This window comes from Diuraphis noxia, unplaced genomic scaffold (genome assembly GCF_037042655.1).
Source record: "Diuraphis noxia isolate RWA-SAM2 unplaced genomic scaffold, SU_Dnox_SAM2 contig0001, whole genome shotgun sequence".
Taxonomy (NCBI): Eukaryota; Metazoa; Arthropoda; class Insecta; order Hemiptera; family Aphididae; genus Diuraphis; species Diuraphis noxia.
Genome location: NW_028301711.1, coordinates 94398912 through 94416719, shown reverse-complemented (window position 1 = coordinate 94416719; position 17808 = coordinate 94398912). Strand labels below are relative to the sequence as shown.

At 28.6% G+C, this 17808-nt stretch overlaps 1 protein-coding gene and 1 long non-coding RNA gene across 2 annotated transcripts in view; one reads left to right on the top strand and one right to left on the bottom strand.

The window, feature by feature from the left end:
• Positions 1 to 16334, top strand: part of haf (leucine-rich repeat and fibronectin type-III domain-containing protein hattifattener) — a 51883-nt gene extending 35549 nt beyond the window's left edge. Inside the window, exons 3-8 of the mRNA XM_089216377.1 lie at positions 9460 to 10640; positions 10712 to 11040; positions 11118 to 11417; positions 12100 to 12535; positions 14672 to 14836; positions 14908 to 16334. Coding sequence (XP_089072503.1) covers positions 9460 to 10640; positions 10712 to 11040; positions 11118 to 11417; positions 12100 to 12535; positions 14672 to 14836; positions 14908 to 15191 — 2695 coding nt within the window. The 3' untranslated portion in view covers positions 15192 to 16334. The remainder of the gene's footprint in view (positions 1 to 9459; positions 10641 to 10711; positions 11041 to 11117; positions 11418 to 12099; positions 12536 to 14671; positions 14837 to 14907) is intronic.
• On the bottom strand, positions 3596 to 4093 carry LOC149062510 (uncharacterized). Its single transcript, XR_016189710.1, has 2 exons — positions 4006 to 4093; positions 3596 to 3911 (listed from the first exon to the last, which is right to left on the bottom strand). It is a non-coding gene; the product is annotated as an uncharacterized LOC149062510 (long non-coding RNA).
• Positions 16335 to 17808: the final 1474 nt, after the last annotated feature.

The window sequence follows — 17808 nt, the reverse complement described above, 5'->3', positions numbered from 1 at the left end:
CCTTGGATCAAAATCCCAGCCCTAAAAATTATTTCTAAAATTTAAGATAAATGACAACGTCGCTCGAAAAATCGTTCTCAATCGTTTGATTTTAAGGTACAAAATATTGTTTTTTTGATCTGCCGACAATCGTTCTCAATCGTGTTGCTAAAAAGGTAAAAGTTCTTAATCGTACAACACCGGTCCACCGTGCCAATAATATTTAACTACAATCGTCGGGCCTTAAGAATCTTAAGATGGACAAACATACAACCAAAAATCTCAATAGTTAAAATTGCTGAAGGCAGAGATGAATGTGAGAGGTTAAATTTTCAAAATATCACAGTAATAGTTTTTCTAAAAATAGTGAATATACGAGTATCCACTAAGAAATCCCGAAAACTATGGATTTACTACCTTACCATTCTTATATAGTATATAAAAGTATGAAAAATATAAAAATTATAAGTATAAAAAATCAATAGGTATATATAGTATTATATATACTCATTGATTATTTTGATGTTTATTTAATCTTAATTAACATAAAATAATAATATTGTAAACTTTGTTTTATTCACTTAATTTTACAGCATAATCGATTTTCATACCAAGTGTTCGGTTTAATTTTTTTAGCTTGTTAATTTATTATAATTTTTTGTTTCTAGTTTCCTTTCATCTTTATCTCATAACTTCTAATGTGCAGTCCTACAATACTCTTTCTATCTATCTCGTATTCTCATTTGTCAAAAATCCGACGAGTGTTTATTTCAATAAATGGATAAAGTTTATAGAACAGCTAGATTTATTGCACACAATATTATATAATTAACATTTAACGTTAAAATGCACAACAAATGTATGTTGCGTGCACATTTCCACCGACTCAAATATAGTAGCACCTGTGAAACGATAATGTGTAGAAAACGTGTAAATGAGCCGCATTAACGAGCGGGACACTCTGTCTATAGTTGAATTTATGAGATATTTTTCTCCAGCTGAAAAAGGAACAGCAAATCAATTTGCAACCCCGGAAATATATATTTTGACAATTACGCAATTGACCAGTCAGTAAGATATAATATAAGATGGCAAGTATAGTGATCAGCAAGATATTTTATTATGGTGTTCAAGTGATGTTGACTGAACCATAACATCGGACGAATGCAGGTGAGAGTGGGTCATTAGCTGTCATTTTCAAGACGAAGATGATTCTGACTGGGTCATTTTACTATATTGTTTACGAAAAAATAATACTTTCGATCAACTGCAATAAAAATAATATTATGTATTAAGCTTAATTATAAATAATTGTTTTTAAACTAATAATAAAGTACCATCGATTCTGTTATACCTCGATAACGTTTTGATAATATTTTTCGTGGTATATACTATCGATTAAAAACACTAACAATAAATACGAAATGAAATAATCCTTATACGTGAACCATACACAATTAAAAAATGCTGTGTTGTATATTGCTTTTGGTGATGACTTCAAAACTGAAGAGGGTTAAACAATTTAAAAATATACTAGTATATAACATAATAATATGTTATACTATAGTATATTTTTAGGTACCTATATTACACCGGCGATGGCACTTTTAAGTAGATTATTATCCGTTTTTTCACAATAGGTATCTAGAATTTTGAGATTTTATTTTTGGAAAATTTTCCAGCCATGTATCAATAGCGTTATAATTTATATAATTGCAAGATATTGAGATAATACTGAAGGTTAAATACACTGTTAAAAAATAAATTTTACCAATGAATGGTCTATATACACATTTGTATAAAATATAATATACTCTTCACCGTTTAAAAAAAAAATAAAAATAAAAACTCAGAAAGAACAAAGAAAAACTACATTAAAATATTAGGCATACTGTTCGATGCAAAAAACACGTGGATACCTCATCTCAAGACTATCCGAAAAGACTGGCTCATAAGAATGAATATCCTCAAATGTCTAGCACACAAATCATGGGGAAGTCATTCTTCGACTCTTCTACTCTATTACAAATATATAAAGCATTCATTCTATCTAAAATCGAAATAATTCTTTCCTATGTATCGATGCTAAGACATCAGCACTTAAAATGATCGATACTTTGCACAACACAGGACTAACCGACTAAGGCTCGTCACCGGAAATTATTATCATGTAGAACTACGACAACGGACTAAATGGATGAACTGAACGCGTTAATGGAGTAAAGCTATATAGTACTATTATATTTTATATTTGCGAGGGGTACTTCTACCTACCATATTTTATATTATTTTTTTATTGTAAAAGTCTTTAGTCTGTACGCTCGTGCAGTTGTCCGTCCGAGTATTGCCGGATAATATAACATATTAGGTACACACGTACCTATGCTTTTGTTGCACAATGCCATCGAGGTGTGGGAGTCACCGTAGCATTTACCGTTGCCCAATTTTTCCATTCAATTATGTCTGGATTTATTATTTAAAGTTCTTATCTTTAAAAATGCCGGTAGACACAACGGGTATTATATTTCCGCCTGCAGTACACGCATATAATATGTAGTTCATATAATAACGTTTACTGGACTGCCACGATTAACCCACTTATTATTAATGTGAATATAATATTATTCAATTTTAATAAAAATTACAATAGTATAAGTACGATAAAACTATACCGTTGCAGGAAGAAGTATAATTAATTTTGTTTTTCGCGTCAGTACATATTATACTATATAGTAATTAAATATCGCATTTAACGCTATGAATGTATTACGTATATTATATACACATTACACATCACGGTGTATAAATAAAAAATAATATCACACTCATTTGATAGTACGGTCATTAATATTGTTAATATTAGTTTTGGTGTGAATGATGGATTTAAAAAACAAAAATATCGTAGATAACTATAAATTATTAAATTATAATTATATAGGAATTTCACCAGCGTGTTTAATAATTGGTATATTATAGTTTGGGGACGTAACATCCGAAATAAAGGTAAAACAAATTTTAAATTTAGGTCATTTTAATAACCTATTAATGTTTTTATATTTGAATTTGTTTGGTTTTTTTCCCAGCAGCCAGTACCCAGTAAGTAGGTAATACCTACTAAGATTTTATATGTGATATTAATATACAATAATGTTCCATATAAGTTCAAAGTTGTAATTCAAAACTATCAATACGACGCGTATGCATACTGCATTAGTTGTAATTAATATTATATTATTATGTGTTCTAAATTGGTATATATGATAAACAATAGTATAAAATATATAAATAGGTTATAGAAACACTTACACAGTCACACAAAAGATTATTTTCAACACAGAATATTATCTTATTAATTGATTCATTGATCCAGCTACATCAACGCAATCAGTATTTTCGAGCGTGCGTGTGGAATAAGAGGGAAGGTCTCAATTTTAAGAAGTGTACCAATTTTTTTAATGTTTTCTTATTGGGATACATGATTTAATTACCTCTGCACAAAATATAATAACATAATAGTAGGTACATAAATTAATAATTATTATGTATCATTTATAATATTTAACCTAAGTTGATAAAATAAAATCGTTCTAATTAACATTATAGAATGTATAGGTACTAAAGTGCCAATATGCTGTCAGCTGCAACATATTGTTACCTGCAGCAAGTTGAGGTTACAATGTAGTTTGTAAACTTTAAAATAATTATAAATCTATGGAATTTACATGTCTATAATATTATATCTTAATACCTACAGTTTTATAACCTCGTAGAACGAAAAAAAAAAATTACAATGCATCTGTTCTTTATTCTTCACAATATAGGTACGTCAGCACGGTTGGCGTACACATAACACACTGCAGGAGTACAATAACACGTCATACATATAACCGTTTTCGGGTCATCCGGTTTACTGGTTTTGGCGACCGTGATCTCTAGACGGGTAATTAAAACGAAAACAATCGTAAGAGTGTAAGACGAACAGTGTAGTGTACTAATAATAATAATAATAATAATCATGTAACGTACCTCCCATACCTTGTGCGAGACTTGGAGGGAAGAGGCGACCATAAAATACACGTTCACCGGCACAATATATCATCGTTCATCCTTTGACCGGAACGCATATATATATAATATGTAGGTACTACATAGGTAGTTACTTATAATATTATGAACACGTCGTTATTACAGTATATACACCACACACACGCATACACGTTTTAATATATGTACATGATAGTGCGTTGTAATATTGTATGTTTATACAGATAATAGCAGCTGTTAAGGCAATTACACAACGACGTCTTCGTCTATCGACAATATAGTAGGTATATACCGTGTGTTCACCAATCTAGGGAAAACTGAATTTCTCGGTCGGATTATGTTGGGGTAAATCGAATATTTTTTACAATCTAGTGGTATATAAATACACATTTTTAGATAAATTTCAAATTATTAACCCTCTCGGTACGCGCATGCACAACGCAACTTATTTTTTTTTTTAATGGTATTTTTGATACCAAATTCGGATAAACTGAATTTTTTAAAGTAATTTTGACCAGTTAATCATGGCCCTAAAAGCAAAATTGACTGAATGAGAGCCATTCAAATTTTAATAAATAATATATTTTTACAATTCATTATTAAATACATAAAACCATTTAAATTATTTATTATTGGTTACTTTTTGAATATTTTTACGTATTTTTTTTTTACACGTCTTATAAATAAGATTAACATAATATGGATATAAAATTAAAATTGATTACAACTGTATACGTAAGGATATTCAAAAAGTAACCAATAATAAATAATTATAAATGATTTTATGCATTTTATAATAAATTGTAAAAATTTAGGTAGGTGCCTATTATTTATTAAAATTTGAATGGCTCTCACTCAGTTAATTTTGGTTTTAGAGTCATGGTTTATTGTTCAAAACAACTTAAAAAAATTCAGTCTATCCAAATTTGGTGTCAAAAATATCGGTTGCTATTAAATAAAAAAAAGTTGCGTTGAGACGCGCGTACTGAGAGGGTTAAAAATTTGAAATTTATCTGAAAATGTGTATTTATATACCACTAGTTTGTAAAAAAAAAATTCGATTTATTCCATGATAATCCGGCCGAAAAATGCAGTGTTCCCTAAATTGGTAAACACACAGTATATTAGAAGTTTATTATGTAGTATATTACAATTAAAATTTAAAAGACAAAATAACATTGCAAATTTTAATGTATTTGACACTTATATCTGATACCCTGTCCATGGTTGCTGCAAGCTGCAACAGCAGAAACTCAACATTCAAAAATAACATAAGCAAAGATGAAAGATCTAAACTACGTATATTCGCTTATTATATCCATTTTAATATACATAATAATATGTCCTTTCCTCCTTTTTAACATATTTTTATAAATATAATATAGTTCAATAAATTTAAAGCATAAACATTTCAAAATAATTTATATTTATTAAGTAATTTAAATTATTTTAAACGGTTTTAGAAACATGTTTTTGTATTCTATGTAGGTAGGTACGTTGTACATTAAATAAATCTATTCCCTAGCTGATTATACACAGTATTTACACTTGATACAATTTTACAGTAGAATGTAGATATGCTAAAATAGGTTAGGTTGTCCAATGTTGTACCGCGCGTTTATTATAATAATATAATCATAGGTAGCTGTAAATGTGCATTTAAGTGATTTAATTATATTACGCATATATTTTTCTGTTAGTAATAATTATTGTAAGCAGTGGCATCGTTTTTAATTGAAAAATTATATTTTGCATTCCACGTATTGTATCTAGGTATAATGTTAAATTGGCTGTTTTGAAGTCGCGTGGTGATAGGTAATATCTATAGGTATTTATTATATAAGCCAATTAGGCCATAATGATATTTAAATATTTCGTACCTATATTTATTTATTTGCGTTGTACTATTTAAAAGTACTAAACGTGCAACGCCCCAAATTACAGTAAACTTAGTAATCGTCTTTTCCTGAAACACATTTTTGAAAACATGAATTTTGGTTGCAATTCAACTACTTATGAAAAACTTTTTTTTACATTTTTCAATCCTAAGCTATAAAAGTTGATCACTTTCTACATTTTTAATTACGTTATTAAGTTGCATTTTCATGATTTTTATGAATTTTGACAAAATTTAATTTTAAATAAATAAAAAAAATTATGCCAGCATATTATCTTTAATACTTTTGCATTGCATTCATTTTCAACCCTTTTGACCCAGCAAAAACATTTTTAATCAACAATTATTTATAACAAGTAATTAAAATCAAAAAAAATTGTATGGTTATAAATAACTCAAGAAGTATAAAATTCTTTTGCCATACATCAAACGGAAAATTTGAATTCTAACATTTGGAGAAAGTTTCAAATATAATATAATGTGGTTATAATTTTTTTTTAAGATAGATTAAATTATGAGCATTTTTTTAATTACATTTACAAATATAAGATATGAAAAAAATGTTTTATTAATTTATAATTGAAAAATAATTTGCAATTTTTCGCTACTAATAAATTTCGTTTAAATCTCAAACAATTATAATTACATTTTCGCGCAAACTGTTTTTTTAAATGTCAGTATCAATAATATATTATATGGAACCATATATTATACTTTAAATTTATTTGACCCAGCAACATTTTTTTTTATTGACAATAATTATTTTAGTTACCTATTTCATATTTTTGAAAATTGCTTTGAATATATTACTTTTTCCCTCAAAGTGCCAACTAGATAGGCACTTTCCTCATCAACAAAAAGGATGCTGAAGTAGAAAATAAAACCATGTTTACTGCCTCAAAAGTCAAAAGTTGATAACTGACAAAAATAAACTACAACACACGTACCTTATTGTGAAATTATTAATACCCATTACACTGTTTCACTCAGCTCAGAATCTAAAAATAATAACTTAAAGAAGAAAATAATCTGCGAGAAGCTATCAATGATTATATAAACTTCAAACTTTTAAGAAATGTATTGTTATTGTATAAATACATTTTATGTAAATAATAAACATACTTTAACTTAACATAATTATTTGTATACCTACGTTTCATAAAATATTGGGTGCTGTGGGTAGACTAAAATCTTTGCTCCATGGTCCATGGATCAAAATAGCTCGCAAAGTCACTGTTTCGTAGGTACCTACCTGCCTATTTTTATGGTTATTGCCTTATTGATTTATTGGAGATTGTAAGAATACACTATACAGAATAATATCAACTATAATATTAACTAATATTACGTAAATAAATCGTTGGATATTACTCTGGTATGCACTACGCTAAGATTAGCTTGACGTATTTTACTACACCTAAGTCAATTTTTAGTCCATATAATCAACTCGTAATATAAACCTTAAACTTAACGAAAATGAGTTAGGTTGACCAATTGGTCAACGACAAGAAAGTTGTCTAAAAAAAAAATAATAATACTGTTAAAGTATCAGTTGGATATTACTCGTGATAATTAACAAATATAGGTACAGTCGTGTTAAATTATTTCATTGCATCTTGCCGGCTTATTATATCGAACATGTCTCGTAGGTATTTGGAATACAGTTTTGAATACCGTTTGATATGATTTTCTGATTATTTTTAGATTGTATCTGTTTGATTGAAGCTCTAAATATTTTTTGTTGTCTTTCTTACGTGTGTTACATAATCATATTATACTTTTCAACTCAGCATGTGTTCTATCTTTCAGAAAATATTTCATAACATTTAGGTAGTAAGTATCTCCATTTATATATATATATAGGTTACGAATTTACGATATATAATATATAGCCTAGGTATAGCCTGGTATCGTCTAAGTATTGAATATATTATTCCTACGCGGTCGAGCAATAAATAAATTAGATATAATGCCTATATGTATAATGTATACATCTTTGCAGTGTAGAAATTACTAAAAATAACTAATACGAAATACTCAACAAGACGCCGTAAAACTGAAAAATTCGACCGCGCAGTTGTTTAAATACAATTTATTTTATTGTGCCTATCGTGAAAGTAATAAATAATCAAGATTATAATAATACATAATTATTAAAATAGGTACCTAACAAATAACTAACAATTCGGTTTGATTTCACAGTAGGAAGATTCCGTGTTAATAATTGCTTAATGACCGAAATATTGTTGAATATAATATTGCGATCTTCATTTTCGTTTGTATGAAAACGAATCCTTTTTCACATTCCGGTGGAAAAAGTAAATTTCTTTTTGGCTAGGTACAAAAGTTATAATTCACTCTACAGTTACCCAAACCTGCTTATACCAACATTATATTTACAGTTTAACAATATTGTTGATATCCTTCAATCGAATTATTGAAGCACGACACCAAGTTCTCACACATAATAATAATACACCTAACCTATAAAATACATTCACAAGTAACGTTAAAAGGACACCATAGGTGCCCGCCGCATGTAATGTCTCATCTTACAAATGCCTAACAAGCAAATTTACGCTCCGCAGCTGATCAGTTAGTTGAAAATTTAAAGTAAATTGACCTCATATAAAATTTAAAGATAAGAATATTATCTGTGTTTTTGTGATGGGTTTTTACGATAGTTCAGTTTTTAAGTGTTTTATGAGTATTTTTAATTCACATTATGTTATATACGCATAACTTGCTAAAAAATTGAACTATCGTAAAAATATTTTAAATATTTTTTTACGAATAATATTTTATTAAAATATTGTTAAAGTAAAGATTAATGGTAAAACACTAAAACGTTTAAATTTTTTCAATGGTAATAAATAAATATCAACTATGATTTCCTTCCTCTGACCTATTTTTCTTAAATATCTTTTTATCTGACTACCAAGAAATAAATGTTCATTTCCGAGTTGAAAAGCGTTAGCTGTTTTTTATGAATCCGAAATTTTTGCTTTCTCATATTATTTTTATTGTATTAATTATAGCTGTCAACAACTTAAAAACAATTCTCATTAATTTATTCGATTAGGTACCTACTATTGGAAATAGCACAATAGGTAGTCGGTAGTTTAATGAACTTTTTTAATTATTCTATGTTATTTATATAATGTATTGTACTGTCAGATATGTGAGTGTTTGGAATGCTGCACGTGATCAATTTTAAAATAATATTTTGGAATTTTGTGCATATTATATTTGCTTATACATTATTCATTATAAATTATACCTGCAAGCTGCATAGCATTGAATAATGTATAAAATGTAAATGATTCCTTGAGGGATAATTAAAACTATTATTTATATATACTTGATAACTCCGCCATATATGTTATACTAAAAATTGATTTTGAAAATTATTAATCACCGGCTTTCGCAGACACCAATACTGATAGTAAATTCAATAAAAGGACTAGATTTTAATGTTTCATAGCATCAGGTATATTTATTAATAACTATTTTTTAATTTTTTAATTTTTTTTTTACAGAGATTATTTTGGGCTACTATGCCTTATGGTATGTCTTTGCATAAGTGAATCAAAAGCTCAATGCCCATGGCAAGCAGATCAATCATCTGCAGAACTTCAGTCATCCTGTATATGTTCTACAAATATGGCACAAGAATTATCCATTCAGTGTGATCTTGTGAATTATGAAATATTAATGCAAACACTCGATAAATATTCAAAGCTTACATTGGACTTACTTTATATAAATAATAGCTCAGTTAAAACTATCGAAGATTCTAGTTTCGCTAATCTTAAAATCCACAACTTACAGTTATCGGGTTGTCAAATACAAACAATATCACCGACAGCGTTTAAAGGACTAGAACTTTATTTAAGACACTTAAGTTTACAAGACAATAAAATAGACGAAATACCTAATTTAGAAGGACTTATTAACTTAACATTATTGGACCTTTCAAGAAATCGAATTTCAAGAGTTCCAGATGATGTGTTTGCTTCATTAAAAAATTTACAAACAATAAAATTAGCAGATAACAACCTCACGTTATCTAAAAATGCATTTAGAGGTCTAGAAAATAGTCTGAAGAATTTAAATCTAAAAGGAACAAATCAGAAATCTTTACCAGAGTGTATAAGAAGTTTAAAAAATTTAGCATTTTTAGATTTAGCTCAAAATATTTTAAGTGAATTACCGGGAACTTCTGGGCATATTTTTCAAGGATTAGGAGCTTTGACAGCTCTCAATTTAGAAAGAAACGTAATTCAGTCTTTGGGAGAATTTACATTTGATAGTGTCAAAAATACCCTAAGTTCACTAAGTTTGCTCAATAATTTACTCACCGAATATCCAACTTTAGCTATTAGTAAACTGCCAGAACTTAGAGTTTTAGATCTTGGTTTTAACCTCATTAAAGAAATACCAAATGACGCGTTCCTAGCAAATCCATCTTTAACCTTACTAGCGTTAGATGGAAATCCAATCGAAACTATTCCTAAAAAAGCATTTACCCATCTAAACACTACATTGCGTGGGTTAAGCTTAGGAGGACGATACTTGCAGTGCGATTGCCGGATTCGATGGGTTATAGAATGGATAAAAAACAGCGATTTACAAGTGACCAGCAGAGAAAGAAATCCACAGTTTTGTGCTAATCCATCATTTCTCAAAAACAAACATTTCTATAAAATCGATCCTTCAGGTAATATATTATGAGTTTATTATACGTCATTAATTTTATTTTGTTTTTACAATTGGTATTTTGAATTACAGAAATGGTATGCGATAACGATCAAAGTTCTTCTGATGCGTCGGCGATGTTAGAAACTATTATAGAGGAAGATGATGAAGATTCCCAACATCCGATTGGAACTGGTGTCGGATATGCTAGTCCTACAATTGTTTCCCCAGAAATATTACCTACTTCGAAAAATAAATTTAAAAAGAATCCTCCGATAGCAGAAGTAGAAGTCGTAAAAAACACTAATTCATCTGAATTACTTGGAATTATAGAAACTACAAGAACTATTCCTTCGACTACTGAGACCACGACCATTGCAATTGAAACAACAACAAAGTATTTTGTACAAAACACTACAAATGTTAGTAAATTTAATAACCAATAATATTGAGGATTGAGAAGGTACCTATAGTTAACATAATAAACTTTATTTTTCAGACTAAACCAATGAACACAAGTCGTAAAAACAATTTAGTTATAACACGACCACAGTCAGTACAAACATCCCAGAAACCACCATTAATACTAGGTTCTTATCCTAAAAAGCAAGTTCAAGAAGTCATCATAAGGAGTGTACACAGGCAAGATAATTCCGTTATAATTCAATGGGATTCCGAAACAGCAAATATCTTAGGATTCCGAGTGGTATACAGGCTTTTTGGGGACCGCACTTTCAAGCAGGGCCCACCTCTCGAAACCAGTGAACGAGAGTTTAAAATTAAAAACGTGCCATATCAGGTAAATTGAAATAAATATAAAACCTTGTGTATGTTTGATAATTTATAGTAAATTGTGGAGGTACGAATAATACGTATACATATACATAATAATACATAATCAAATACCCGACATTTATGATTTTCATTGATTTAATTTAAAATAATGGCCTCATATTAAATGATGTAAGTTATACTAGCGATCATCAAATTGGTGGTCACTCATGTATGATTTAAATAACTATAAATCAATCATTTTTAAATAAAATACATATGCAAGTATATTCAAAATAGTTATAGGTAGTGCTTAAAATCTTTAAAAATTATATGAGAAAAATTAAAACCTATATTCAAAATAAAAATAAGGAAACCTCCATAAAATATAAATTTATCTTGGAAGTAGGTTATTTAATACTAGTACCTACCTAATTACTATTTATAACTAGGTATCTAATTTTATTCCAAATGATTTCAAAAAAAAATTTCAAACCAAAATCTTTAATACGTTATTTCGGTTCAATTCCTCCAGACTATTAGGTCAGAAAAGAGTATAAGTGAAGTATTTAATTCAATGGCCAAAACCTCGTGCAATGAACGAGAATCACTATTCACTTTGGGGTTAGGTATACTATACTAGGTGCATTATAGACAGAAGAAATACCCGCGTTATCTACCGTAATTTATAACTATTTATATTTATGTAGGAATGTATTATCGTGTGCGTCATATCTCTGGAGGAAATTACCATCACGCCTGACACGGTCCCGTACAGCCAGTGCCGGGAAATAAGGACAGCGGTTACAATGACCAGTAACATGGACAGAATAACGATTGCAGCAAGTGCAGCCATATGTGGCACGGTCTTGATCGCGGTCGTCGTGTTCATTGCGGCGAGCAAGAGTCGAGCCAAAAAGCTGCGAACGTTGCACAATGCGGTAGCGTCCGGCCATCCAAACAAATCCGGCATCCCGGTGGGCACCTTACCGGCTAACTGCTACGCAGGACCAAACGCAGCCCAGATGTCCTCTTTGGCCGCCCTAAATGCGTTCAACAGTCACAAGGATTGGGATCAGGGTTCGGTGTACAGCAATCGGAGTTTAAACCCGTCCCGAATGTACCGAATGGCCGATAGCAGACAAGGTGAGAATGTTATAATAATTTGTAATGCAAAGAGCATCAATTACCCAGTTAAAAGGTTAATTTTTTTAAGACTTTTAATTAACTATCCAACTGACTAAATAATTTGACTAGTTAAAGCATCCGTTGTAATAATATATCGCCTTTTCTGGATAATGTATACGTTAAATTACAGTCATGATGTCTTTATCATTCAATTACGTACAGATTGAAGCCGATGACGGTAATTAAAACGAATGAATTCACTATTTTTAACACAAAAATAAACATAAAAATATTGAATGCATTTATAATTTGATTGTAGACACTATAATTTCTTAAAAAAAAAAATGCTAAAAGTTTTCTACTAATATGCCATAAGAAAGATTTTTAACAAAATATTTGGAAATTATTTTTAAAAAAAAATTGATTATTGTACAATCAATGTGTGTGGACCAGGTGGAAATAACTTTTTAACTGAGCTAAGAGTTATAATATCTAATCCACATTAAATTTAAGCTTTTAGAGTAGGTATAATAATATTTTATATTAACTATTTACTTATTTAAGTTATAACTAAACGCCGGATTTTGCATAAAATGCATGTTGATATTTTAAACATCATTATACACGCAGTCAATGGCTATACATAAATCATTACTAGACAGATAAAGTATCAACATTTTATACTGCATACTTTTGTATATTATTCTGAAATTAATGCATGTTCTGTATATTTTTGAATATTTTAATTTAAAACTTAAAATATGAAGCACAAAACATTATAAATTGTAAATTAATTTTAAATAAATTAAATGTGAAATATGATCTTGCCTACTTAAAGTAAATTGTCCATGTATCGTTGTCCGTTGAAAGCATCAAAACACTAAAAATTTTAATTTGTCACTTGTAAACTCGTTAAACAAATGAAAAATTCTATCAATGAACTTCCTAGTACCAAGTACAATAATTAAAACAAAATTAAAAAATGTTTTCGATAAAAATAAAGCACTAATGGTTTTAAAAGAAATTTCAAAAATACTTCAAGGTGACAATGATCATTTCAACGATTAGTCTGTTTAAAATTATTCATCGGATGTATTAGCTAATTTTAAATATGTACCTACTAATAACCAGTGTTGACGATTAATGCAGTTTTTCATCTAACAAGTACTTACATCTTTACAGATCGTCGTCATAATTGTACAGAAATAAACATTAAACACACCCTCATAATTTATTATTTTTCCAATTAACATGCCTATTACATTGTACCACATACTATTTACTTTTTTTTATTAGCACCAGTATAAAATAATTATAACTCAACAATTATAATAAGATACGACTAATGAATGAGTGTTTCACAAAAATTAAAATATATAAACTAAAAGTATGCTGTATTTACTTATCTACTTTTTTAATGAAAATTTAAATAAAATTAATAATTTATTATCAGTGATAATTTTGATAAATCATAAATCATAATTTATCACTGCAAAATTTAAATACCTAAAATATAAAATTTAATAAAAATTGAAATTTTAGTATGCGTGTTCCGCCTTTTTTTCTTCCAGGCATATCGTATATTTTACAATTTAAAATGCATATAAATCCGGTCTTTAAATTTATAACTTTACATTCTTATTTCTTAACGTTGACTTAATTTAATATATCACTTGTTAATACGTTGAATTATCTTCAAATCTTTACGTGTAAGATGATGGTGTATTATTGTGGGTTATCAGATTTCGAAAACTTAAATTCTATACATCAACTTTAAAAAAATAGTATGTGAAGCGTTATTTTTCCATCAAGTTTATTTTTCAACAATATATAGAAAAAAAATACCTACAATAGCAGTTTGATACTATGGCTATTTATTTTTAAATCTACTTTTAATCTAATTTTTAAGAAAGTAAAATTATTGACATGTGCAATAGTTTAAAAATCATGACATGTATCATAACATGTACATTTTCTATAGTAAGTTACCTGCTTGTAAAATCATAACTACGTTATTTTTTTTTTGCTTATTATTGCATAATCTCCCTATTTATTTGAATATTTTAGAAGAAACTATAATATTTTTCGCGAATTTTATATTGACGATCAAAAGGTGCGTCTATACATCGTACTAATACATTTATTTGCTTTTAGGGCTCAATGAAGATTTACACTCGAATATTTCAAACTTCAGTGCGAAACCGCCGAAAATGCGTTCAGTCGCCGACGGCCAGTCGCAGAACAGTTTCTCGAACAACTCCATGAGGTATTTGGGCGGAAACAACGCATACGCGACCGATCTGGTCAATTCCAGACCCGGTAAGTCGATGGCCGAGCCGGTAACCTTATAATAATAATAATGTCGATATACGAATTAATCTGTTCGGCAGAACTGAGGCAATCGCGGCAGTCGTTGGCCGTCTCCGAGAGGATGTCACACATCAGTTATCCGGGCAGTGGCCGCACGAACACATCCCGTAACAAGCCCAGGCAACGTTCGAGGACCAGAGATGGAACGCAAAACAGACCGCCCAGCAGGTACAGCCATACCGGTTCCCATCACACGCTCAACAATTATTGCGGCGGAGACACGTCGGACAATTGGACCGATCACGACATGGACATATACATGACCAGAAATCCGACAGCTAGAAACGGTCTTGTGCCACTATAGAATGTTATTATAACAATATGATAATAATAATAATATTATTATTATTAGCCATTAGATATGTACGGATACGCGTATGATACAACCTATAATATACATAATACAGTAGATATATACGCATACAATATAAGCACTTGGAGCTCAATTGAAATTAATTTATTTGTAACATTTATTTTATACAATTATGACTACACAGTATTATAAATTCATAAATATATATATATTATGTGTATATGATTATATTATTACTATACCTATATCCGATTTTGATTAATTAAACTTAAGGCGATAATAATTATCGTCTGCAGAATTGCGACCACCTATATCTATCGAAGGTAGTTATTTTCTTCAGAATATTAAGTAGATAACTTTTTACATGCATTATATTTAAAACTGTTCAATGTTCTATATATATAAATACTTTTTTTTAAGTACAAATTATATTGCATTATATACTTTTATAATGACGATATTAGATAGTAGAACAATATTATACTTAAATCGTTTTTCAATGCATATGATTAAATTGTAAATAAAAATAATTATTGTTTCATATCTAGTAAATACTTATACCTAATATATTATATATTGTTTCTAAATACCTACCTTACACAAATCCATTTTAACTAATAATAATATTCGAAATATAAAAGTATGCATGTAAACATTTAAAATAACGAATAGGTATTATAGTTATGTAATAGTTTTACGTATTTTTATAATTGTATTTTTATCTTTTAACCTATAAGTAATTATAGAGGTACTACTATGGTTATATCGAGTTATGTCCTACCTCACCACACACAACTCGTGTACCTTTGACAATAAACATAGGTACTTTAATATTAAATAATAATTTTTAATTTTTAATCAAATTTATTATTAATTGTTGTTCAATATATTTACGTTTATAATTACTGTGGAAATATTAGAAATTGACAATTAATTAATAAAGTTATATTCATTTATTGTCAATTTTTAAATAGTAAATTCTATAGTATAAAAAACTATTCAATAAATAATTGTATATAAAGTATATTATGTAATTATTCGATTAAAATCAGTTAGGTATTTGTAAGTTTATAAGTATACAGTATTATAAGTTCAATACATATTAAATTATTAAAACATTTGATACATGCCAAATTGTGTTTGTTATTTTTTTTTTTAAAAAGAAACCTAAAATAAGTATTTAGGCACTTGTTTTAACACTAATCAATTGTAGGCCTCGTTCAAAATACGAAATATAAAAACAAAAATTATTTAAGTTCATATTTAATTTTAATCATCGCAATCAAACTGTATTGGATTTGTTTAATTATATAGATAAACTTTAAATTTATAATAGGAAATTATTTTCTATTGAAGTTCATAACATAAATGTGATGTAATATTTAAATGAATACGAGAATAAGATGAATACCTAAATAAAATTTTAATAAATGCAAACCACCGCAAATGGTTTTTGTTATAAATGTTTTATTAAAAGAATATTTATTATTTTTGGCTCCATACCATCATAACTCATGAAGTCATGAGTATACGTATACCTGCGTATAACACAATATTTATAGTGAATTAAACTTCATTTAATACTGATTAAGTATTAAAACCAATAATTAAAAGTATGTGAAGTAAAAGTTACAAATGCCCAATGTATATTTTTCATATCGTGTACTTTTCAATTTTCAATTTAAGTAGGTAGGTAGCAATTTTAGTCTAGTTGTAAGTTTATAGAGTCATGAGAAAAAAATTTAAAAAATATAAATTAATAGGTATTAAAACGACAAATAACAATTTTATTTATTTTTTGCAAATTCAATATTATTAAAATTTCGTCATTGATCATCCTTTCATGAACTTCTTAGGTTTATTATCATAGATTTTGCAATTACTTATCAGACCAGACTATATGCTCTCTTTAACGCAGGCCCTACTTTTTGTAAAATTTCGGACTCCACACATAATTTTACTGCTTTAAACGAAAATTGTATGCACTACATTCTTTGAAAAAGCGATGTATTACATATATAATATATATGTATATAAATATAAGGATAATAATTTAATAATGTAATCAAATCAAACAACAAAATTCGGGAAATACTTATATTTTCTAGTAGCTGCATATTATGTAATTTTTGTTTTGTAGACCGTAGTGCACACTTGTACATTCGTGGTGCACATTGTGTGTCGCGGTGCACGTCATAACAACAGGGCCAGCTTTGACGTTAATTTTCATATCAAGGAAAGCAGTTACGTTAGCACCACTTCATAAGGGTGCTGGTTCTTTTTTAGCATAACATAATTGTAAATATTGTTTCCAGGTTCACGTCATTGCCCACAGAATTTTCCAGAGCTATCTTTTCTAGCCAATCAGCCACAACTTTATAACGGATGCTAAGTAAGTATTATCGCCCACATAATATCTTCACACGAGACACACTCGGGACTGTCCACTCTTACAAACCGCTGAAAGTAAGACTTAAAGCTCCCATGTTTTGTTAAGAATTGTGTGGTATGGAATTCAGTATTACTGCATGCTTCCATCGTGCAGAGTTATCTCAAGTCCGGAATTAGCAGTTTTATTCAAGCGTTCTTGATGATTTTATCTATTCTT